Source organism: Rhododendron vialii, chromosome 12a (assembly GCF_030253575.1).
Source record: "Rhododendron vialii isolate Sample 1 chromosome 12a, ASM3025357v1".
NCBI lineage: Eukaryota > Viridiplantae > Streptophyta > Magnoliopsida > Ericales > Ericaceae > Rhododendron > Rhododendron vialii.
Window position 1 is genome coordinate 26,252,363 of NC_080568.1, and position 25,383 is coordinate 26,277,745.

The 25,383-nt window shown below is 38.0% G+C and overlaps 3 protein-coding genes across 5 annotated transcripts in view; 2 read left to right on the plus strand and 1 right to left on the minus strand.

Moving 5' to 3' along the window:
• LOC131310619 (synaptotagmin-5-like) overlaps positions 1–17,027 on the plus strand; it is a 33,603-nt gene extending 16,576 nt beyond the window's left edge. The window contains exon 15 of the mRNA XM_058337744.1: positions 16,826–17,027. The gene's annotated coding sequence lies outside the window, so the exon portion shown is untranslated. The remainder of the gene's footprint in view (positions 1–16,825) is intronic.
• On the plus strand, positions 1,319–17,027 carry LOC131310618 (synaptotagmin-5-like). The gene is made up of 14 exons (XM_058337742.1): positions 1,319–1,725; positions 5,405–5,479; positions 5,568–5,675; positions 6,699–6,731; positions 6,822–6,911; positions 8,423–8,548; positions 9,765–9,908; positions 10,933–11,352; positions 11,974–12,096; positions 12,441–12,659; positions 12,889–13,164; positions 13,660–13,797; positions 14,763–15,065; positions 16,603–17,027. Exons 1-14 carry the CDS (start codon positions 1,498–1,500, stop codon positions 16,822–16,824), a joined length of 2,505 nt encoding a protein of 834 aa, XP_058193725.1. The 5' UTR covers positions 1,319–1,497; the 3' UTR covers positions 16,825–17,027.
• Positions 17,028–18,044: 1,017 nt separating this feature from the next.
• LOC131310620 (cleavage stimulating factor 64) lies at positions 18,045–24,879 on the minus strand. 3 transcript variants are annotated; one of them, XM_058337748.1, is made up of 7 exons: positions 24,727–24,879; positions 24,503–24,580; positions 22,836–22,874; positions 22,115–22,696; positions 21,934–22,026; positions 18,906–19,085; positions 18,045–18,797 (listed from the first exon to the last, which is right to left on the minus strand). In XM_058337748.1, the coding sequence occupies exons 1-7, from the start codon at positions 24,817–24,819 to the stop codon at positions 18,672–18,674; spliced, it is 1,191 nt and encodes a 396-aa protein (XP_058193731.1). In that variant the 5' UTR covers positions 24,820–24,879; the 3' UTR covers positions 18,045–18,671. The 3 variants fall into 3 exon arrangements, with proteins under 3 accessions (XP_058193731.1, XP_058193730.1, XP_058193732.1); XM_058337747.1 differs by having other exon boundaries at positions 22,115–22,711; XM_058337749.1 differs by lacking the exons at positions 18,045–18,797; positions 18,906–19,085 and adding an exon at positions 19,778–20,187 and having other exon boundaries at positions 22,115–22,711.
• Between the last annotated feature and the right edge of the window lie 504 nt (positions 24,880–25,383).

Genomic DNA, 25,383 nt, shown 5'->3' on the forward strand with positions numbered 1-25,383 from the left:
AAAACATTAAATTATAGAACAAATCGAGATTTATCAAATAAGATTTATATTTGATATAGAATTCATTACCACTTTAAAGATATAACTAGTTTTTTAATCCAGTTAGAATAGAACTGGAACAAGTAAATTGAAAAGGAGGGAGTATATATTAACAAAAGGGGAGTGAGTGCGGTTATCAATTTGGGAAGTGGCCAAAATCAATCCTTATATGAAATTGATTTTGACACTCCCCTTGAAAGTGTGATTATCAATTAGGAGAATGCCAAAATCAATTTTCTTAACAAAAAAAAAGAAAGAAACCTCCTTTCAGGCCGGTTTGGTGTCAAAAGTCATTTGACTTTTTTTTTTTGCCTTTATTCAATTTTTTTTTTTGAATTTGTTCGTTTTGCGTTAAATTTTTGTGACTTATTGATTTGTCTCGACCAAAAGAATTGAAAAAGTAAATAATTTTGACACTTCTCTTGAAAGTGTGATTATCAATTTGGAGAATGCCAAAATCAATTTTCTTAACAAAAAAAAGAAATAAACCTCCCTTCGGGCCGGTTTGGCGTCAAAAGTCATTTGACTTTTTTTTTTGCCTTTATTCAATTTTTTTTTGAATTTGTTTGTTTTGCGTCAAATTTTTGTGACTTATTGATTTTTCTCGACCAGAGGAATTAGAAAAGTAAAGAATTTTGATCGAAACTCATAATTTTTTTTCAAAAAGACAAAAATAAATTTAAAAAATGGTCTTATTGACTTATTTTTTGTTATTATTCAAAAAATTATGAGTTTCGATCAAATTTTTTTACTTTTTCAATTTCTCTCGTCGAAACAAATTAATAAATCACAAAAATTTAATGCAAAATAAATAAATACAAATATTTTTTATTAAAATAAATAAATAAATCACATAACTTTTCAATTCTAACCCACCTTTTATCCTAAAATCCACACCGAAAACACTGGTGACCGGCCACCGACCCTGTGTGGGGTCCACTCCGTGCCCTGCATTAACGATCCGAGCCGCTCAATAATTTTAAAAAAAAAACCGAGTGGGCTACGTGTGAAATAAGCTCAATCCGATGTGTGTATGTGCTCGATCCGAGCTGTTCCAAAATCAGATGATTCGAGCCGTTCAAAATGAAAGTTTGGAACGAGCACGTACACATATCGGATTGAGCTTATTTTTCACGTAGCCCACTCGGTTTTTTTTTTTAAATTATTGAGCGGCTCGGATCATTCGTGCGGGGTCCAGAGTGAACCCCACACTCGGTCGGTGGCCGGTCCAAATCCACACGACCACATGGTTGACTTGACTTGGACTCCTCTCTCTCTCACTCTCACTCTCGCTCTCGCTCTCGCTCTCTGCTGCCTGCCAGAGGATCCCATTTTATTTCTTTTACATTTTATTTCTCTCCCTTCTTCCTGCTGCCTGCCAGAGGATCCCATTTTGTTTCTTTGCGTATTATCGATGCCATTAATTAACAGTCAACTCAATTTGTTGCTGAGAAAGTGATGTCAGTGAAGGCTTCAACCGAATTCTTGTCACAAAAAATGAGCAAAAGAAAATCAAGAAGTTTTGATCTGAATGAAGCTCTGGAATTCTTGAACCATTTATCTGTGGACAAGTCTCTTCTACCGTTCATAATTCCTTTGATTTTAGTCGGATGGTTTATTGAGAAATGGGTTTTTACCTTCTCCAACTGGGTTCCGCTTGGGGTCGCCGTTTGGGCTACTATTCAGGTAAATTTCACTCTTGTTTGAATGGTTCGATCTGGGTTTGTGATATTAATTATTCTTTCAAGCGGTTGCTAAGTTTCTAAGTTTGATTGTGCCGCTGTGAGCCATCTTTCGTACCAACATTGTTAACTTTAAAAACAATTAACTTTTGATTATACCACCGTAGATGAACTTAGAAATGACAACAGTATAATTCGATTTGGCTATTAAAACCAAAACTTATGCCTAAAACCGAAACTATAACCAAAATCGACGAATTTCTCTCTTTATCTAAATCATAGTCGACGAAACTGTTGATTACAGTTTGATTTTTTGCCTATGATCAACATTAATCACTCTCCCCTTTTCAATCAGATTCATCGTTCTTTTTGTTTACCTTCAAGATAAATACATTAGTATTGGGTTATAATATTTACACTCTGATTCACGGTCGGCGTACTCTCAATTTTTATCCTTATTTTATGAATTTTCCTAATTATGTGTTTTTTTAGATCCAATTTGGCCTGATTAGGAAACCCGTACATGTTATATGTATATGACGGAGAAAACAAGTAGGGTTGGACGGGTTTGGGTTTGGATCGACCCATATTCGATCCAACCCGTTTTAACACGTCTACTCTTTGACCCGTATTCGACTTGCTCATATTCAACCCGCGACCCGTTTCAACCAATTCAAATTCCGCCAATTTGCCACCTCTATCACCTAGTTATTGAACTTAAAAGAACTAACCTCATGTTTACTAAAAATTTCACTCAGTCAAAATCAGTAGAATAACAAAAGAGAAACTTTTATTAATCTTCAAAGATTACAGTCGAGCGTAACAACCAAAGGTAACAGTCGATGGTGACTACAATACTCCTACTCCTAGAACGGGAATTTAAAGACAAGAAAAGTAAATGACAATAAAAATAGAAGCCTTTGAGCGATTAATTGATTGGGGTTCGTTTTGACTTCTAAGTCTAGTATTTATAGGCTTGCTGCAACTTCACTCTTTGAATTCAAACTTGAACAACTTCCCTCCTCAATTTGAACTTTTGGGCAGTTACTTGGCCTGAAATCTTGTGTCCAGATTAGGTAGTTGCTTTGTGTAGGTGTCCTTTCCGACATCCTTGATCCAACTGCCTTTGCCTTATCAAAACTCTCTCTGTTATTTCTTCGTCTGCTGCCACGTGCCCTTAGCTGCTCAACACATTCTCGACAAGCTAAGGAAATTGCCAGATGTCTTTTACTCGACACAGCCTTCTCAACTTCAATCGACAGTCAAGAATTTTGTCAAAAATAGGGTGTAAACACCTGGTTATTGATTTTTTCCATTCTCATCTTTTCTTCTGTCCTTCGTCTTTTGGTGGTTGGTTTTTTTTTTTTTTTTTTTTTGGGGGGGGTGTAAATTAGCTTGAATAGGAAAAAGACTAACCGAATATACAACCTACGGCATACCTCAGGAGGAAAAGAAAAAAAATTAAAAAAAAGGAAAATTTGGAAAACTAGGCCTAATGGCTACAAATGCTACTAGATTCACTACAATTGTTTCCCTCCCATCTAAAGAAGAGGGAAGAGAGACAATGGACAAAATAACATTGGGTTACATTAATTGAATGTAGCATAGTATCATACTACTGAATTACAACTGAAATTAAGGCCAGAACTTGTGCTTCTTCAAGAGACCGGTGAACTTGGGATCATGGATACAGAGACCAAGAAGGATGGAAGGATCAAAAATGTGCACAACAGATTGAGCGCGCAAAGTAAGGCCCATTCGAGAACAGCCCATATGCTGAAAGAAAAAACTTCACAAGCAAGGATCCATACGCAATGGGACAAATGGAAACCTGCCCAACGATGCAAATAAGCCCCCAGTTGAGATCGCAGCTGGGAAATGTTCCTCCATAGCTGCCAATTCAATGACACAGAGACCCGCTTTGAATTGAACCGAATACAATTGTTATACCAAGGGACAACCCCCCGTGGTTAGGTGAAAACTTTCAGCTGTGCTAGGTTAAATAATATAACAATATAGAATAATTGGACAAACATAAGCCCAACAGTGGGTAAAATGACTTGCACTAATTACTGAAATTCCATGGACTCCCCCTATGAAAATTAACAGCTTAGACTGATGGAGCAATTTACCAAAAAAAAAAAAAAAAACGTCACAGCAGTTGCAACAACACCAGTAACACATCATGAAACGAACAACACAAGATGAACTTAAAGAACTGAAAAGAGATGCCAAGTGAAGATAGAAGAAGAGACATTAGACAATTGCCGATTAGTAAAGAGCAAATGCCCCTTTTTGCGATTTAACTGCTCACACCACGACTCCCTTGAAAACTCACAGCTCCCACCCTTCCTATTATCACAATAGCAAAAGGGGAAGATGGTTCCAGCCCTCTCCCTTCACTAGTTCTCACAAGATGACCCCGCTCGTTATTATCTCCACTCCAAAGGAAAGAGCATCTAACACACAGCTCACGGGTATCACACATACGCACTCATATTGAGGGGTTGGACATATAAAGAAGATCACACACACGTTTGCATTGTGGTTGGTGCTGATACACCTACTCCATGATAGTTTCAGATAGTTACTGTGTACTTAGAAGTAATAGGAGAGTAAAGCCTGCCATCAACAGCTCAAGAGTTCCTTGGAGTTAACATAGAGATCCATCTGTAGTAATAGTAGTAGAAGCCTCAATTGTCAGGTACACATTCCACAAAGCTTCCAACCTGAAAATCCATGACAAGGGAAACATTTAAGATGCAAGATTTCATTCGTTTATAAACGATTCAGATTGAGGGCCTTGGAGAAGCTTATCCAAGGACAACAACCTGGACCTAATAACCTGACAAATTTTATGCACAACAATTGAGACAGGGCATGCAATGTTTTGGAATTTCCGTAGATTCCTTTCAATCCAAGTATAATAAACAGTGACAGTGAATGCTAGTTTGGTGGTAATGGTTCTTGAAGATTTACCTTTGACAGTAGAGAGGAGATCAATCCAGGTGGTTAGAATTTGACTTTACTCTTGCAGTTATGATCCACTAGTAAATTTTAGTAGTTCCTATAGGTTTTCTTTTGGAAATTTCTCTTACCATTTGGCATTCACACTTTTTTTTTTTGTGTCATTATTCATGTGAATTTGCTTTATTATCGTTTCATGTGTAAGAAAATGAATTTATACTTGCCTAAAAAGAAAGAGAAAAAGAATTGATGAAACAGTAGCACTGTTACCTCCTATGAATGAAGACAAAAATTAGGGAGTAACACAAAAATACCCTTTCTTTGTTGTTTCTTTGTTTCCTGCTACTCTTTCTCTTTACTTCCATGGTTTTTTCTTTTTTTACAATTGTTAGGTAGTACTTATTCAGCTCAGTCATTATTCAATTCTGTTAACTCCTGTAATACAAACATAACATGGAGGAACCTTTGAGTGAATTATAGAAATGAGAATAACCAGTATAGTAAGCTAGCTATTGTAAAGTGGTTCATCTCTTTGTTTTGCACCTGACATTGGGGTCAATTCTATTGTTCATGTTCATATCATGATAAAATTCATTGTTTTGCTCTTTTCTTCTGTTGCTTTCCTTCTTTTCCCAAAATATCGGGGTTTGATTGAATGAGATGAGAGTATGAGAACCAATGCACTGAAATGAGAATTCACCATCCTTCATGTGCAGTACGGGAGTTATCAACGCCAAATCCTTGCGGAGGACTTGAATAGAAAATGGAAGCAAGTCATACTCCACACTGCGGTGAGTTTTCTTTTCTTGTTTCACATTTCAATCGTTTTGTTTATAGTGAAATTGACTTTTGCCTTCTTCTTTTTCCCTTGTTATGAAGCCAGTAACACCATTGGAGCACTGTGAATGGCTGAACAAGTTGTTAATGGATATTTGGCCCAACTACATTAACCCTAAGCTTTGCTTGATGTTTTCATCTATCGTTGAGGTGACCTCCCTGTTCTCTATTTCAATTGCATCCTACTTCAGTGGTACAAGATAAGTGAGTTAAAGCTAAAAGCAAAGGAGAAGTGGTTTTGTAACTGTCTACATCTACTCTAGACCTCCTAAATTTTGTCAATTTCACATTATACTTGCATATCTTTATGTATGGAACATACCAAAACACCAGATAAGTGTTTTTATCGGTCCTCTGTGCAAATTGGCTGTTAGAAAGTTAACTGAATGGTCACATCTATCGACACAACTACGCTTCTTCTTCAATTGAAACAAGTGCAGACTGGCAGTGGATCACTATTTGTTTCGAGTGTACCTAGAAAATGAACTTTTTTCAAGAATGGTTGCTAGGATCTAAGTGATGGAGTGTCTAACATATCGCTTGAATTTTTTGGCTTCTTCATTTAGCATATATCGTCATTTTAATCTTGCTTGGCTCCATACATTTGCACAGCAAGGAAGAATTGATCTATCTACATTTGTAACTCATGCTTGGTGTTCCAGGATAAAAGGGGTCTTATCTCCTGAATAAATTTTTTTTTTTTTGTTTGGAACGGCATCTCCTGAATACTCCTACCTAGTCATGTCGGCCCTAGACGCCCTCTGAATCATACCTCTTGGTATTTAACTGTCCGTGTACAATTAGTGATACCTGTCCCTGTCGGGTTTTCATGAGGCACTGGATAATAAGATTTCAGGATCCAGTCAAGTTTCACTTGAAAACCTATTCAATTATAGTGTTATTATAAGGCGAAATTCGTAGATCAGTCCTCTCATTGGGAGGCCAGAAATTGTTTTCCTGCCTCTTGAGAAAAATAGAAAACGTTTTTGTTAGAATGGATCTAACAAAGTGGGTTTCTTTCTTGTAGCTTTTCCTTGGGTAATATTCGAAAGAATAATGTTCGGGGAACTAGTTTTTTGAAAACATCAAACTCTAATTTCTTTCCTGATTACTATCTCCTGTGTTCTAAAGAGAAGTAAATGGGTGTGACGAAGATGATTTTTATTCCTGCAGAAACGCTTGAAGCATCGAAAACCAAGGCTTATTGTAAGTTTTTTACCTTTTTACATTGAATTGTACATCTATATTTGTTAACAATGTCATAACGTTCTCTGAGACCAAGCTATCTATTTACAGGAAAGAATTGAATTGCAAGAGTTTTCACTAGGTTCATGCCCTCCTGTCTTGGGGCTTAATGGTACTCAGTGGTCAACTTCAGGTGATCAGGTTCGATTTCTGGGTTTTTTTATTGAGATGTCTTTTCGCATTTTTTCTTTCTTGGCGGTCAAGATATCAGTAACAGTTATTGTGACACAAGAAAAAACCGTTGTTATGTACTGATATATGTTCCTCAAAAAATGATAGTCAGTTGCGATGTGGCTATTTTCAAACTTTATGGTTCAATTTGAATAACTCGTGGTTGTCTCTGATTTTGTTGTTATGGTCATTTAGTAAGCGGTTGAGCTTATTTGACTACATAACAGGCTGACTTGATGCAACAGGGGTACTTGGATAGTTTAGACCTTATAGGTACTAGAAGAGGTACTCACACCAAACTAAATACCCATTATTAATGCCTAGGAACAGTGATGAACAACTTATTCTACCTGAATCTCTACGGCAGAGTTTTGTGCAGACTAGCTTGAAGGCCAGACTATAAAAGTATGTGCAGATACATGTTCACATAGAAATTTCATTGTATTAATATTTTAGTTTTGTCAGGTAATGTCAATAACAAATCGTCTTGATAAGGTTATACCCATTGCAAAAATGCTGTAGGGTTTTAGAGATTACGCCTACTTTTTTAGTGGACAGGATAATTTTCATGACTCGTACTAGAACAACACTAAGCAAAGTAGAACTTTCCATCACATCGATTCACAACCTCCAAATCTCTTATTGATGAAAAAAAATGACTCATAGAGATTCCCCTTTACTGTAGCTCTATATATTGTATTCAAAATTCATGTAAACGAATCAAGCTATTTGTGAGCAGTTCAAGGCTCGTCTCGTTAAGATCTCGGCTTGGCTTGATTCATTAGTAAATGAGCCAAGCACAAGTTAGTCGTAGCTCAGCTTGTGTAGATAAGCTCGGCTCGTTTAGTAAATGAACCGAGTTCTCAGATACTAATCGAGCTCGAGTATTTGGGCTTGATTCGATCTCGAGCAGAGCTTGAGCACCCTACAGCTCGGCTCGGCTCAGCTCATTGGCACCCGTATTTGCAGAAGCTGCAATTGTGATACAACATGAATTATACAGCCATGACATAAAACAAAAAAAGATTAATGAAAAGTAAAGGATTGTCCTCTTAAAAATTTCAGCATAAAATATTCCGCTACCATGCTTTACTTTGGTGATTGTTTTCATGTTTCGGTAAATAGGACATGTTTGAGAAAATGGTTATTTCTAGGTGCTCCATTTTACATTGGCTAGATGGTCTATTAACCGTTATCTAATTTCTAATATGCAACAACAACAAAGACGCAGGATAGATTTGTGACATCGATATGAGCATTTTTTTGCAGATTGATTTGCAGCTGGCTGCAATTGTGATACAACATATAATACAGACAGCCATGACATGTAAACAAAAAATAATTAAAGAAATGTAGGATACAGGATTCTCCTCATTGTGGAACATTCAGCATAAGATATTCTGCTTCCATTCTTTACTTTGGATTTTGTATTAGTGTTTCTGTAAATGTAAGAAAGCTCATGGTTCGTGTACTGTTGACAGCGAATCATGCGTATGGGGTTTGATTGGGATTCTTCGGATGTAAATATTTTGCTATTTGCTAAGTTGGCGAAGCCTTTAATGGGAACTGCCCGAATTGTCATAAACAGCATCCACATCAAGGGTGAAGTATGTAACCTCCTCTCTTCGTTCGCTTCCTTTGTAATTCCAGAATTTAATGTTTATGGCCTTTTTTTTTCGGGTTAATTAGTAATTGATACCTAAAGAATCTGAAGAATAAGAATTTTTTTGGTGTAATGCTCTTTGATATCACAATCTAGTTGATACCCAAATTGGGCCCTATTCAATAGAATTTGTCAATCAAGCAAACAATGTTTGCTGAAAATATGCTTAACAAGGGGCCTACTTTTTTTTATTTGTGTGTGTGTTTGTTTCCGTCGGTCCCAGGGCATATCATCAGTTCCATGGGGAAATTTTGTTCTTAATGGGAGGGGAACAAAAAGGGAAAATATTCACAAAATTCAAACACCCTGTTGGAATGTACTCCTCATGAATGTCTACCTAACATAGAGGCGAGCTATGAAGCACCAACACTCCTAGAGGCTAGAGGTCATTGTATCCATGCCCGACATGCCCGGGGACACGGCAAAAAACGTTTGGGACACACCATGTTGCGTGTCCATTATTAAATTTGTTGAGAGGGACACTTGGGGCATAGGAGGGGCACGGAGGCGACACGGTAGGGGTTAAATATGCATTTTTTTTGAGTTTCCTGGGGGTTAAATGTGTATTACTTCAGATATTTTGAGTTGAAAGTGTAATATGATGTATATATAATTCTTGTTTATACATATCAATGCTTCATGTTTCTACTATAACTATGTTTTCTCTTGTTTAAAATAAATATTTTTTTATTTTTCGGTGTCCCTACCGTCTCCGTGTCTTTATTTTTGTAGGAATCCTGTGTCCCTATCCGTATCTGTGTTCGAGACTTATCCATGTCTGTGTCTGTGTCTGTGTCTGTGTCTATGTCCATAGCCGTGCTATATAGTGGCGAGGATGTATGTTAAGACATTCCAGCTGTTATTTGATGTGAAGTGTTACTTGTCTTGGTTACTTGAAAGGGCTTTGGTTACATATAACTGGAGCACTTGGTTTTGTTTTTTCATTTCAAAAGCCTGTTTTATTGTTTCTTAATTATATTTCCTGTACGTTCACTGCAGTAAGCAGATATACTGTTTCTCCCCATTAAGGGAGATGGACCATTTTGAATGACCCTTGCATCAAATAAATGCGAAAACTTTAGTATATACACGTGAGTCGTGACCATCCAGAATCAGAAAATCACTAACTATATCTGACCCATATTGTTATCTGGTTACAGCTTCTCATGATGCCAGTTCTGGATGGAAAAGCAATTTTGTACTCATTTTTATCCAGTCCTGAGGTGAGAATAGGCGTTGCATTTGGTAGTGGAGGAAGTCAATCTCTACCTGCAACAGAACTTCCTGGTGTTTCCTCATGGCTGGTATGTTTCTGAAACAATTCTATTCGAAAGCTTTTGAAAGAGACATAGACGATGTGCTTAAATGCCAAAATTTTCCTCTCATGTTCTCTTTTGACAAATTAACATAATTGGATATCTGCACTATCACATTCATAATGCTTGGAAGCGTTTTGAGTTTACATCTTTAGAAATTGTTACAAACGTGTAAAATACAATATCAGTTTCTAATGTTTGTGCGTTTTAGGAACAAAGAACTTGTGCATCTTTCAAGGACAATATTTGAAAGATCGGGTCCCGTGGTACCTCAGACGTAGCACCAAAAGAGAATAATAGATGGAAGAATAATAACTGGGCAAAAGTAGGGAAGTTGAGAGAGAAAGAGAACCGATGTCACTTGGATATTCCAATAATCAAGTCTGGTTGACGTAATCGCCTATGACCCATTTCTACGCAAAACAAGCAACATTTATTCCGAAAAGCAGGAGAATAAATATAATCCTAACAAATCTCAACTTTCTCAACAAATAAGAAAGATTACAGATTGTGATCTCCAAACGCCTAGCATAACCCAAAATTCTATCTTCCCATTCCACATCAACCTCCATAGCTATCCACTTTATGATTTGTTTTCCATTTTGTAGCCAATGTAACAAGAGTTTTCGTTTTTTACCAAATAAGGAAAAAATGTGACCTCCGCTCTCTTTGCTTTTTACTTAAGTTATCATAGATTCTACCTTTTCTAATTGCAGATTAAGGCTAAATGTGCTATTACATGGCAAAATTTACACGCGCACGCACAGAGAGAGAGAGAGAGAGAGAGAGAGAGAGAGAGAGAGAGAGAATTATAACTGTATACCTAAATTGCAAAAAATTACGGGGCAATGCTTCATTTTCCACCAAACCCATTTGAAGATTTTTCTAAGCAATACAACCACGATAAGGGGATTTTCCAAAACTTTGGGGCCATACAAACTTGACTTTCTTTCTTAAGGGCTAAGCTAATTTTTCGGAATTATGTTATTGATGTACCTTATTCTCCTTGCAGGTTAAACTTTCAACTGACACCTTAGTTAAGACAATGGTTGAACCACGCCGCCTTTGTCTCTCTCTGCCATCTGTAGACTTGAGGAAAGAGGCCGTTGGTGGTATAATTTACGTGACTGTCATTTCAGCAAGCAAACTTTCCAAGAGTAACTTGAAGGGAAGCCTTTCTAAAAGGCAACATATTTCTACAATGGATGGTAGGTTAGAAGAGTGCCATGACAACAAAGATATGCTTACATTTGTGGAGGTTGAACTTGAGGAACTAACCAGGAAGACGAATGTCAAACCCGGATCAAGCCCTAAATGGGACTCAACGTTCAATATGGTTTTACACGAAAATACAGGCATTCTGCGTTTCCATCTTTATGAGTGTACCCCAGGGAGTGTGAAGTATGACTATCTAACAAGCTGTGAAATTAAGGTATTGCCATGTATGATGCTAACTCTTCTCTCTAATCTAAGTTGGACAAACGTCTCAATTTTTGTGGTATCTGAATGGGGCAATTAATTTGCATTGCAAATGGTAGCCTGAAGTGTTAATGGTAGATCAGGGAACAGTAAGGGTGTGTTCTTATCATGGATTGGCTCGATGGGTTTATCAATGGCAAGAAAAAATGTTAGGAGACCGTAGAAAAAACAAATTTAGCCTCTTCACCTTATGTTTGCCTTTCCTTTCCCTTCAGTAAGTACCTCAGCAGATCCATCATTCAAACACTTTGTAAATGGCTTTTGTTTGTTCCAACAGAAACGTGTATGAAAATTGAGTGGATCTATATGGAGTTTCAAACGTAACGTATGGCATGTGTATAATATGTATGATAAAAACGTTCCTTTGCACCATGCCATGTCATTGTTAATTTGCCGACTCCAATTGGTTACTTCACAGTTTAGTTTAACAAAAGTTTCTTTGCTCAATCGACAGATAAGAGTCCATCTGAACATCCCTAAGTGTTAAATCTCTGTTTCCTCCTTTATCAATGATCATTGTTACTGTATCTGTTGTGCCAATTGTTTATACGCATTCTTTTCGCCGAATGAGCAGGTGAAATATGTTGCAGATGATTCCACGATGTTTTGGGCAATAGGACCTGATTCTAGTATGATAGCAAAGCATGCTAATGAAGTTGAAATGGTTGTTCCTTTCGAGGGTGCTAATTCGGGAAACGTAAGAGCTTCTGTTACCTTAATTAGGCACTGAGATTTTGTATTCGAGTTATGTGATCATTGCTATAAAATCATGATGAAACTTTTTCTTCTGATTCCATCATTTAATGGTCATTAATATTATTGCTTGTTGTCACGTCCTGATTACTTTTGTCCCTGATATATAAATCTTTCCTCCCACCCCACCACCTGAATCTGGTCAAGTTGGACAGTCGCCAGATTAGAAATTCTTTTGTGTCCCATTTATGTAACAGTACAATAAGTAGAAGTTTGTATCTTTTAACATTGTTTAATCATACAATGGGTTCAGCTGTGTAACTCAATCTTTTCACTTATTGTATGCAGTTGACTGTGGAACTTGTCTTGAAAGAATGGCAGTTCTCTGATGGTTCACATAGCTTGAACAGTTTCCGTCTCAGCTCTTGGCCGTCATTTTATGGGTCATCAAATTTTCCGACTGGAACTGGAAGGAAAATTTGTATTAGTGTTGCTGAAGGGAAGGACCTTTTGGTAAAAGACAAATTTGGAAAGTCTGACCCATATGTTAAACTGCAGTATGGAAAGGTAAATAAATGGAAACATATATATCATATTTTCGGTTCAGAACTACAAAATGTACTTTTAAGCTTTTGGAAATGCCCGCTACCCCATTAAAGTAATTTGCGCGAAAGATTCTTCACGTAAATTGTCAAGTGTCAGAATTTTATTATACACAGCTTTCAAAACCTCAGAGACATGTTCACTGTGATATCTCTAGAACTCAACCCTGATAAGGCTTGAACCTTCTTTTCAGGCACTCCAGAAAACAAAGGCTGTCCAACATACTTCAAATCCTACCTGGAATCAGAGGTTTGAGTTTGATGAGATAGGAGGAGGTGACTATCTTAAGATAAAATGCTACAGTGAAGAAACGCTGGGTGATGAAAACATTGGTAGTGCGCGAGTAAATTTAGAAGGACTTGCTGAGGGGTCAACGAGGGATGTATGGGTTCCGCTTGAAAAAGTAAATTCCGGAGAACTGCGACTTCTTATAGAAGCAGTAAGAATGGAAGATAATGAAGTCCTGAAGGTATGCTTTTATCGGCATTTCCTTTCATATTTTCTATCAACTATGAAATAGAGATGAGGATGTGCTTGCATGGTTCAAAGATACAACACGATGTAGACCAGTACGAGATGAAAATGGCACCAATCACCAATATTCTTCTATAAAAATCCTACATTTTTTGACACTGTACTATGTCATGATCTCCTTGGATATTATAATTGGTTCTTTGTTCGGAAATCCATTTTAGAACTATTTTTCTTAGACTGTTCTCTTTTTGAAAGAGTTTTGCCGATGAAGTCTGCGCTGGGGTTCTTTAGAAAGATAAGAACCTTATCGCCTTCATTTTTGTTTCAGTACTTGGCCAAGCTGGTTTGGTACTGTCATAGGCACTTAACAGTAACAGAGGTAAGTGTGTCTCCATGTTTGTGCGTCTAGTTGGTCTGTGAAGTTGGTTAGGGATCCTTGTGCTCAAGAGTATGAACCAGTGGTTCCATTTTACTTGGTTGGTATATTCAGGGTTCAACCAGTGGTTCAATTAATGGATGGATTGAACTTGTCCTCATTGAAGCAAGAGACCTTGTTGCTGCCGATATCAGAGGAACTAGTGATCCATATGTGAGGATACACTATGGAAACAGAAAAAGAAGAACAAAGGTTAGCAACACTGCAATTCTTCATGTAATTCTGTTGCTACCAGGAAGAAACTGTTTTCTCTGGTTATGTGGTTTATCCTTGAGTATATTTTCGTGCTTCGAGGTCAGTGTCTTGTAAAATTCAACTTTCATGTATCCACAAATTATTCCTCTCTCTCTCTCTCTCTCTCTCTCTCTCTCTCTCTCTCTCTCTCTCTCTCTCTCTGTGCTTTGTTTTGGAAGCAAGTTGCATGAGGCTTGGATGTAAAGCACAACCTATCAAGCATTTTAACACGGGGCACCTTCTAATGGTGCAAAACAAGCCACCATGTGCCCTTCAAGTGATTAAATGACTTTTTCCCTGCATCGTGAATGAAATTATTTGAAAGATTATGTTCCGGACAACTTCTGGGCGTCTAACGTCAAAGAAAGCTTACTAGTATTACAATTTATGGCTTCCTATAATTGTTTTTTGATAACCCATAATTTTATTGAAAGAACAAAACAGAACAGAGGGTAGTATGAAGGTACCTTCTTATTTCCACAAAAAGAAAGAAAAAAAGGAAAAAGAAGAAGCAAAGAACATATAAAAAACCTACAAAACTATTCTCCTCTAGGAACAGAATACCTAGGGAGATTTGCCGAGAATGACAGAGGAAAGAGTTAAGACGGGAGGGCTTTACATTTTAGAAATGTGAATAGAAATCCTCTCCCAAGATTGACACAGGATTTTCTATCTCATCGGATCATCCTTATGCATTTTCTTTGAAGATACATGATTGAAGTTTACTCTGGAGTCTGGATACTGAACTTTCATTTTGCAGTGGCATGCAAATCACTACCATATACTCTACAAGTAGCTCTTTGATTTGTCGTGTTCTACTAGAAGTGCATTCATCATAGCTAACTCGTCTTTTGATTAAACTGCTTACATTGCAATGTAATTATTTATATACACACCTTGCCGTGTTTTGCCTTTGTTTCCAGGTTATGGATAAAACTCTGAATCCTCAGTGGCACCAGACCTTGGAATTCCCAGATGATGGTAGTCCCTTGGTGTTGCATGTGAAAGACCATAATGCTATCCTTCCAACATCGAATATCGGTGATTGTGTCGTGGAATATCAGAGATTGCCTCCCAATCAGACAGCTGACAAGTGGATACCCCTTCAAGGAGTAAAAAGGGGGGAGATCCATATTCAAATTACAAGAAAAGTTCCAGAACTAGAGAAGAGACCAAGTTTGGACTCTGAATCTTCCTCAACCAAACCACACAAAATATCCGGCCAGGTGAGAGAGTTCGCGGGTCTTTTCATGTATCCGTTCATGTGTGCTTTCTAGTGGTTCATCTCATGAAAGAACATTGAGAAGTTCTTATTTTCTTTTATATTTAAGGCCTAAGATCACAGATTGACGGTACGCAGCATACTAGTTTGCAATATTATGATTAACATCATTTTATTCCATACTAACAAGATATGTTGCTTTCTCTTCTACGTGTCTGAAGTCCTTGCCTGGTTATCTGATATGGTCTCGGGTTTGGGATGTGGGCATGTTTAAGTGTCGGATTCAGCAAATTCGCATGTCTACGTACACAGACATGGCGAACCATTTGTACTTTTTATTACCTTGTGCCATAAATCATCCGGCGCATATTGTATATAACTTGTGTAGAAAACTCAGATTACTACATATTTGCCAAGGGAATACACATCTATGTCGCCTGTCAAACATTTATCCAAAGGTTGGGTAGTCCTTTCCAACCCTTGAGTATGTGACACGAGTGCTTCTTTCACTAATGTAGCTGGTTATTGGAGTGTTCACACAAAAACAAACAACCAAACGGAACGGAACGGAACCCAGCAAAATATAAGTGAACAACAGAAGTGGACAAATAAACAAATGAATAACCAATTTTCTTGATGTAGTTGGCCCACCAGATTATCACTCTTGATACTTTTGGGTTTCCATTGTCTAGTAAACTCAGAGTACTACACACACTTGCCAGGTGAATAACCGTCTACACGTGGGACGTGGGAGATATACCCGAAGTCACAAGAAAAAAGGAAAAGAGGACAAACAAACACAAGAATAACCAATTTTTTTGATGCGGTTGGCCAACCAGATTATCACTCTTGATAGCTTGTCCTACTGTTCAATCTACAAAATTAAGAGAGCTATGTATGAAGCAAGGACTCTTCTTTCTAGTTGTCATTGCAGTGTCTAGTTGTTCACTTTAGTACATTGCGAGAGGTCTAAAACTACCATGAAGCATAGACACTCTGCTTTAGTTGTCACAGTATGTCTGACAAAGACACACGTAGGACACTTGGGCTACGAGTCCACCTTGTCACACGGGTAGTTATTTTTATATCTTATGTTGGACATGTCAAGGACGCGGTTCTGACACGGGTGTCCTGTGCCCATATACGTGTCAACTCACATGTTAAGGACAATACTTGTCGAGCATTTGCACGTTTAGAATGTTGTGAACTGAATTGTAATAGTGAATGAATTGATCTAGTTTGGTGACTATTCACTAATGTTTTACTTAACACATCAAAAGACTTTTTATGTTATTTTTCTTGTTTTTTTTAGTGGTTTGGTTGTCATATGCATATGGATGCTAATTTGCGTTAGTGTTATCATATTAGTGAAACACTAGATTTCGCACGCTTCGCTGTTCTGTTCTTGTTTCTGTTCCTCCAAGCTTCACAATTTCTGTACCATCTACTACCGGAGGCAGCCCTTTGTTAACTCGTCTGCAGATTATTTACTACTGCATAACTTTGAATCACAACTTCCTTTCGGAATGGGTTTTCAACAGATGAAAGAAATGATGGTAAGGTTCCAATCATTAATTGAGGAGGGGAATATAGATGGACTCTCCACATCCTTAAGCGAGCTGGAAAGCCTCCATGATATGCAAGACGAGTACATGGTTCAGCTGGAGACCGAGCAGATGCTTTTACTGGGCAAGATAAATGAGCTCAGCCAGGAAATCTTCAACGCGTCGCCAACCCTCAGCAGAGAATCTTCTAGCAATTGAGGCCTTGATGGAAATTTCAACATCAATTTCCATTCTTCAACATGTAATTTTAGTTGCACAAAATCCATATGATAGAAAGCACATAATAGTGAGCAATGACGAATACCTCGTTGCGGCCTGTCATTCCAAGTAAATGTGTAATTATGTGTGGGGATGGTTATGGTTTTTTACCAGATGAAAGAAAATTTTGAGTGGCCTTATTATTCTGTGTCTCAGCCGTAATGGAAATGATCCAGGATGACAATTTCACCCTCCAAGCCCTGCCGTGATAGTGTTAAGTGGATTCCTGCCTTTTCGGGTTCAGGTGAATTCAAAGGCGGATGGGAATTCCATTGAATCGCACACCGCTTAAGAGTTTTTAATGTAGTGTAATAGTCGAAACCCCATAGAGGCGGGATATGGACAGGAGTTTTGGGAATGCTCTGTAAACGATTTCCCTCTACGGGTAGATGAACGTAGCGAACCCAATGCAAAGGGGAGCAGGAATTCCAGGAATCCCTTTTTGTGGGTTGATGATAGATTCTAGATTATTAGATCCTCACAAGAATGATAGTAACAAAAAGTGGCCAATGAAGCATACAAAGAGTGAAGTCCTTCGACACACTGGACTGTGACCTGTCCCTTCGTTCGCCACACTCCTAAGTTACTATCGAACTAAACTGATATCCATTTTCTTGTTTGTCAATCTCCTGGAAACAATGAAAGAAACATCTTGAATCGATAGTTTCTGATCTCTAATGGGTCTTTCAGCAGGATTCAAATTCAAATGAGGGTGAAACCTGTAACCGTCTATTGCAGAAAATGAATGAATTCACAGGATTCCCGAGAAATTCTTCTCTTTCTGCTGGAAAATGTTGTCTTGATTAAATCTAGCTCTAGTTTTCAAGAGAGATTACCTCTCAGAAAAATAAAAAGTCTAGAAGAGAGGCTGTCTTGTATACAGAAATCAAAGGAACCACATCTACATCTAGTAGATTCAAACTTTGCTAGTAACACATCCAAGAGCATGCTAGAACTCCAAGAAACTCAGATGCATCCTTAGTACCGTTAGCTAATATTTTGCTGGCTTTGTTACATACCGAGAGACAGTAGCTGAGCTAATATTTTGCTGGCTTTGTACTAATCGAGAGACAGTAGCTGACTTGGTTACGCACCGGCCTTATTGTGTCATTGGTAACCTTAACCAACTTCATGGATCAAGTGAAAGTGGAGGAGTCTGGGTAGACTTAAAATTGAATCCCCCAAAAAAATGTCATTGTCAACTTCTATCAGTCTAAAGATATAAAAAAAAAAAAAGAAAAGAAGAAGTGCTCTTTCAGAGACTACCGTATTTCTTCTTTTTTTTTTTGAACATCTTTACCGTATTTCTTGAAGTGTTTACAAAGCCTGTATTTCTTGAAGAACATCTCATGTTCAAATGGGCAGGTTATGTAAATTGTGTTAAATTCGGGTTCTGATTTTTTGACCTGTTTGATGCTGTTTATAGATAATGAACTGCTAAAGGGGTCACAACATTTTGGGGTTAACAGAATTACAACAGAAAGTAATTAAAAAAGGAAACCCAAGCACTGATGTTCATAGACCAAAACAAAAAAAAACAAAAAAAAAACAAAGAACCCCAACTACAGAACCTGCTAAATTAAAAATTGCCTGATGGCGGATCAGCCAAACAACAGAACTTTAAAATTGACATTGGCAATTCTGTTGAAATTGGTTGACCTTGGCTGATTGAGAGGTAAATGCATGCAATGAAGAAATGGATTTGGGAGATTCTGTTCTATGCTGCAGTTACAGCAAAAGAGAGCAAAATGCCTCCCATGCGTTTTCAAACCAATTGATTTCCCGCCTTAACGTCGTATCATCTGCTGCAACTGGAGGATTTGAGTTCTTTGGTCTGGGGGAAGGTTATTAATCTGTTCTTGCGAGAGGTTCATGACCTGCTGGAGTAGCGCCTGCTCCACCTCAGGGGTCAACTGCACAAGCCACACATTCACAAAGTGAAACACCGAGCAGGGAAAATTGAAACTGCAACTAATTTAATTGGGTTGTCACACAAGTTAAAAAGAATATGGATGAATTACAGGTGCAGGCCGTGGAGGCTGACTGCCCTGGCCCATCTGACCAGGGACTAACGGTGGCGGTCCCGGAAGCTGTGTTCCCATGTTATCTGAAAGACCGGGCAACCAAACAGGTCCTCTTTCGGGCTGCATGGAGCTTCCTACCTGAGTGTTGAAGTCTCTACCTAAATGTGAACCTCCAACCTGGAAGTTACCAGGCATTCGGCGACATACCAAGTCAAATTCTAAAACCACAAGGTTGAAAAGTGTAGCAGAGAGATATTGCATAATCACATGAGTTCAGAAAGCTAGATACAACAGATTGCAGGTATAACCTTTATATTACTTTCAGGAGCCTAAAATGTCGCAATTTTGCATTCAAAGGAAAATAAACAAAAAAGCCATTACTGCCCTGTAGTATATTTTATATCAGCCATTCTCTAATCAGCAAATGTCATTCAATCCTCAAATAGGCAAAGGCTCTCCTAAATGCCCAGTGGCAGACAAGGGAAGTGCTGGGCCCCCCGCAAAACTCCAAGTATTCCTATTAATTATACAATTTTTTGTGCGTTTTGAAAGTTCAATTTGATTTGATTCACGATCCAGAAGGGCCAATCTGATTCACGATTTGACAACCTTGATTTGTATATGTAAAATTGTAAATATTTTCATCAGCACTATGCAATATGTGAGTAGTTCATATATATCAAATAACTTATTTAAATAATAGCCATTCAAAAATATATTGAAATAATAGCCTTGTGCAGATGTCTAGATTTGGAAAACTGTTTCTGCACTGCAAGTCTGCGAAAAAACATGAGTGGTGTCTCTGCCCACAAATGAAACAAGACATGTCTGTGTTATGCTAAGTTGCTAACAGTAAGACTGAAAGAATTCGAGTGCCTGCTGGAAATGGCCTTTATTCATGCTGAAATCATAAAACAAAGACGACTAGTAAACCCAAAGAATATACCAAGACCGACTTTTAGTTTGTAAGTACAACATTTTTGAAGCTGTCAAATGATGAATAACAAAAGGTTGCTCAAACTGGGAATTTACCATATGAAACAACTTCTTAAGCAGCTTTTAACAATTGGACTTGATAACAATGGGCAACAAAAGGTCGAGAGTTAAAGAAACAAGGCTTGAGCCAGACCATTCTCTGGCTCATCACACACTAATACAGTAATATCTTTGATGGGTGATCTCAATCCGAAAGAAAGAATTCTCAGTCAATCATCCTTCAGAGTTCAGACCATCCTCTGAAAGTCTGCATCAATGTAAATGCGACATCTGCTACTGAGGGCTACGAACTCATTTGAATACAAACATTAATTGCAGTTCTAAGTATGGACTTCGTTAATAAGTTGGGTCCCATAAAATAGTTTTGCAACAAAAATCTGGGTGGATTAACAATAGTTAAGTTTTATTTGATTAGAGTTGCTTAATGACTTAACCAAACAAAGCAAAATTCCAAACCAAGAAACTGGGCATCACAAGAGTATTTTATCTAGTACTTATAGAGAAACACCGCGGTCAATAATAACCGAGTTTGAAAAATCCGTGTACAAAAGTGATGAAACCAAGCCTGGTCTGCCAGGGGATGAGACAAGCTATGAAACAAGGACTCAAGAGCATTGTCAGTGAGGTACATAGCTACAGGACTCATATTCATCTAACTCCCATACGACAAAACAATCACATTTCTTCAACATACTTTTTCGTTATCGGCAGAGATGTACACCATTTCATGCATCATAGTTAGTGCATAGCTTTATAACTTATATGGTAAAATCATATTGCTAGTTTGGTGAACCTTTTTTATGAGCACTAGCTGGGTGAACCAACAACATTCCAAATAGATATCTCCGTTCTCACAAGTGTCTGACCCCAATGATGGCCCCAAGTCTTTTGTGGCCCAGGCAAATCCTCAAACTGGGGCCCTTCACAAGAAATAAAATTCATCTAGACACACTTTAACTTCAATAAATAATAGACAAAAATAACTTATCATAGACAAAAATAACTTCTCATTGAAAACTCAAAAGTACAATGCCACAAAAGTTACACATCACTACAAGAACCCAAGAGCTGAGTTTGAAGAAAGTACACATAGATAGAAAAAACAACTAACTATAGTTGCAATTTTAGTTTTTTTCCCCTGCAGTTTACTATTTTTGGTCTGTGGACAAAATTAAGTACTTTTTTAGTTTGCATGGACTAGACAAATGGAAAAAGTAAAATACTTGGCAGCTTATAACAAAATCAGTAAAGATAAAAGAAATTTAAAAAATATTGACAGGTTTGAATTTTTCCTGATGTTTATTTTCTTTAACATTAACAACAAAAAAAAACACATTTCCTTTTTTTTTTTTTTTGGTACTTCGGAAAACATTTCCATAATTAGGATGTGCTAATACTACAATAACTCGCATAAACTAAAACACTTGTATTGATCTATTGAAGGTATTTAAGCCCTTAAAGTTAACACCGTCTAGCCTATTTTGACAGTAAAGGGGAATCAACAATTGCTGTAAAGTAAAGGAGGTGACAATAATTTTCAGAACTAGAAGGGAAGTCAGTGTAGTCGCCATAAACCTCAACCTCAAGGAAGATCAATGTAATCAGAACTAGAAGGGAGGTCAGTGTACCAGATAGAAATTCTTCTATAGGGTATGCAATCAGAAGATCAAAACTAGATCAATTAAGAAAACTCTCAATCGAATGGAGGTCCACCATGTCAGAGAAAAAGTTATCCTGTAACTTGAATTGTAATTGGTTCTTAAGCTTTTTCTGTCAAAAGAAAAATCAACAGCAAGAACTTTGTATATGCAGCAATATAAGCTGGCATGCTGGGATGAAACTCAAGCTACAATTCATTAACCAAAGTCAAGGGTGTTACTTTTCATTCGAAATGGCAGTAAATGATACCAAACATAAACTATCAACAGACTAACCTGCCCTGAATGACAAAAAAGAAGAAATGTTTGTCACATAACACGACCATATTTGGATCACCCAACAAAAAAGAAGAAATGAGCTGATGTCAAACCTGATAAAGTGACTGAGGTGGTGGCTGACTTGGAAGTGGTGGCTGTCCCTGTTGAAATGAAGGCCTCATGCCAGATGGAGGATTGTTACCTAACTGCAAAATTGGAAGAGTCAAACCCCAACTTGCTAATGTAAAAAGAGAATTCAATTTCTCAACTTATGAACTTTGTGCACCAGCTTACGTGGAACATGTTCTGTGAATGGTGCATCTGAGGTGCACCAGAGTGGTGCTGGAAACCTGCATTCTGCCCTATCTGTGAGTGAAGCTGGTGAGAGAAAGCCGTCATTGAAGGTAGTCTGGGTTGTGGTGGCAGCGGGGGTTGGAGTGGCAGATGTTGAATTACACTTTTCTGTAACGATTGCTGCAACGGGGTAGAGCCAATTGACATTGGGGGTTGAAGTGGGGGAGTATGAGAAGCAGAATGATGTGGAAGTGGAGATATGTTAGGAAGTTGAGAGGATTGTGGAAGTGACATTGTTGTTGCTTGGTTGCTAATATGTTGTCCCTCAGTCTGCTGTACTACTGGCTGTAAGGCATGTGGTGGGAAGGACTGGGTTGGAAGGTTGAAGGGAGAGGCAGAAGAAGCAGGTGGGACTGGGATCGCAGGTGGGTTTTGGTGTTGGTTTCTTGTAAGAGATGATATCTGAGGTGCTGAACTAGTTTGGTCCTTGGAACCATTTTGTCCTGGCAATGCTTGAGTAGTCTGAATATTTGCTTGCTGAACTGGTTGCACTGGTTGTGTACGAGGCAGTGCAACTGTAGGCTGGATAGTTGGAATCCAAGAGAAGACCAAAACAATAAGTTATGTTTTCCTTTCTTGGTGAGTCGGATTGAACTGAAAGCTGGGAAAGACACTCCAATATAAATCCAAAATAGAAGTTAGAACAACAAGAAAGGCATACCGCTTGAGGGGGTTGCACCATTCCAAGCATAATTTGTGCCTAATATGGGAAAACAGGGTTAGCAGTTTACAGCAGTTGCTAATAACTGAAAACAATAACCAAGAAGCCTATTCTACATGGGTTGCCCACTTCAGAACTTCCCAACATTGTGAAATTCCATTTGCAATTAAACGGATAAGTACAACAACGTCAGACATTTTATTAATTATGCTAGTAAAAATAACGCTAATATAGACAATAAATAATTTAACTTGGATAGTCTGCAATGTAGGATTGAGCTCTTTCTTGTGAGCCTCAAAAGACAGGTCATGGGTGAGTTCTTTCCACATTAAGATGCTATAATGTTATGAAGCTTTTTCTTATGGCTCTTAGTTTTCTAGTCTCGGATGCAGGCAACTTGGGAAGTGTACTTACTTCAATGACTGCATCAAAACTTCGACAAAGCATTACAAATAATCAAGGTAGTATCTTTACCCCAAAGTTATATTAGAGGTGACATAACACCTTTAGGCTCCACTTGAACAGTGATAAATTCAGATCAACAATTGGAGCTTCCGCTACAGGTGGCTCGTTAAATTAGAGTGGAAGACGAATTAAGGGTAAAAGTGATTAATTCCATGGGAACCCATGCTGCAACTTTTAAGTTTCAATACGAAGGATTTCAGACCCCCTCCATTAAATAAAAATTACAAATATGTCATGATAAAACTCCCAAACTCAACATGGAACCCCATAAGTAAACTACCAAAAACCCAAATTTTAGATTTCATTCGTTAAAGACAATCAAATCCCTTCGTGTGAAATCCACATCTACCCAAACGGAGCTTTTTGCACTAAAATTGACAGTAGCTTCAAACCCATCAAGATTAGCCGATATCATAGCTAAACATGCTACACTGGACAGAGAAACAGACCTAGGTTCCCAATATGAAGACAAGAGGGTTTACGATGACTTACATAACCAGTGCACAATGATCACTACCATACAAAAGCAACTAAGGGTGTGTTCGGCCTAAATTAAATAGTGATCTTTCGTTCAGTTTTTCATCAAAAAAATTTAGAGCATCATTTCTCTCAACGAGAAGAATAAAAAAAAGTACAAAAAAATAAAATCGAAGTTTGTTACGCCTCTCAATGGTTTGGTTACGCCTTTCAAATTCTCAATGGTTTGGTTATACAGATGTTTATGGTACGGGTGTGTACCGTAGCATTTCCTTTTTCGCCTCAGATTGTAAATCTTTACTTTCTAGACTCGTATCGTTCAGACAAATGATTAAATCAAAAAGATAGCGTGAATCTAATAAAAATTCAGGAAAGACGAACAAAAATAACTAAATAAAAATTTAGGCCTAATCGGACCTAACTCGTTAACATTGCATAAGCGTTCAAGCCCTAATTACGGACTCACATAACATAAAACTGGGGGAAAACATAAAATCCCAAACAACCAATGTTCAGAAAATCGCTAGGCGCTAGTCAAGTAGGAAAGGGGTGCCAAGCGCCTACATGGGACTGGGCGCCGACGAGTTGGCTGCCTTATCTAGGCATTGGACCACCGCCTAGCGCTGGGTGGGGACTAGTCGGCCCAGGCGGCCGACTTTTAGAACACTGCAAACAACAAAATTAAGAAAGAAAATCGAAAGGAAATTAAAACCCTAGGTAAAGACCTGGAAGAGAGCTTTGGTCAGGAGAGGATTCTGGATGAGAATTTGTCTGGCTTGTTGCTGGTTCTGTTCGATCAGCATCTGTACGTAGAACAGATTAGAACAACATAAAGCAAGTGCGAATATGATCAATTCGTGAAACTTTTCGCTGCAGTAATTTAGAAGGAAAGAAAAACAGAATTGGGAAAGAAAACAGGGGCGGTGTGGAATTGAGGTGTTTGACTTGCCTTCATCTGGCACATAATGTCGTAAAGCTGGTTCTTCGACATCCCGGCGAGGTTCGCGGAAATACCGTCGCCGTCGACCTGCTTTGCCGCCATGGTTTTGGAGAGAGAGAGAGAGAGAAGTGGTAGAATGGTGTGGGCTATTATTGAAAGAAGGCAAACGGGTTAGGCCCAATTCGAAGCACTGTGGATCAACTGAAAGAATCGGACCACAAGAAACCGCTAAATTTCGGCCTTGTGAAATTTTGAAGTATACATTATTAATGTGAATTTAAAGCCAAATATGAGTAATATATATATATACACACACAGCAACATATACTACTCATAATAGTAAAACATTATGTAGGGTTCAGTATTAAGTGTATGAACCCTACAAGAAGTGTATAAAGTGGTTGGAGCGCCTCATTCACCCCACAGTAGTTTCAAAGTTTAGAATGTTTGGCCCCTGTAGAATTCGAACACGCTACCTCGTGTAAAACTATCACCTGATTCTTGTTTTCGATCTCATGTCCACTTGGCTAAACCCAACTTGTTTCTTTTATCGTTTTATCGTATACTGTTTAGTTTTCCATTGGTTGCAATTGGCTAGAAGCCAACCATTGTTTTCTTTTCTTTTGGGTCCAAGCTCGTACATGATTGTCTGGGAGTTAGGGCATC

Coding starts and splice junctions, on each gene's coding strand:
- LOC131310620 (XM_058337747.1), bottom strand. CDS start 24,819: ATGGCGGCAAAGCAGGTCGACGGCGACGGTATTTCCGCGAACCTCGCC. Junction 24,581..24,726: donor ACATTATGTGCCAGATGAAG/GCAAGTCAAACA, acceptor TTCTACGTACAG/ATGCTGATCGAACAGAACCA. Junction 18,798..18,905: donor AGCCTCCACGGCCTGCACCT/GTAATTCATCCA, acceptor TGGCTTGTGCAG/TTGACCCCTGAGGTGGAGCA.
- LOC131310618 (XM_058337742.1), top strand. CDS start 1,498: ATGTCAGTGAAGGCTTCAACCGAATTCTTGTCACAAAAAATGAGCAAA. Junction 11,353..11,973: donor TAACAAGCTGTGAAATTAAG/GTATTGCCATGT, acceptor CCGAATGAGCAG/GTGAAATATGTTGCAGATGA. Junction 13,798..14,762: donor ACAGAAAAAGAAGAACAAAG/GTTAGCAACACT, acceptor CTTTGTTTCCAG/GTTATGGATAAAACTCTGAA.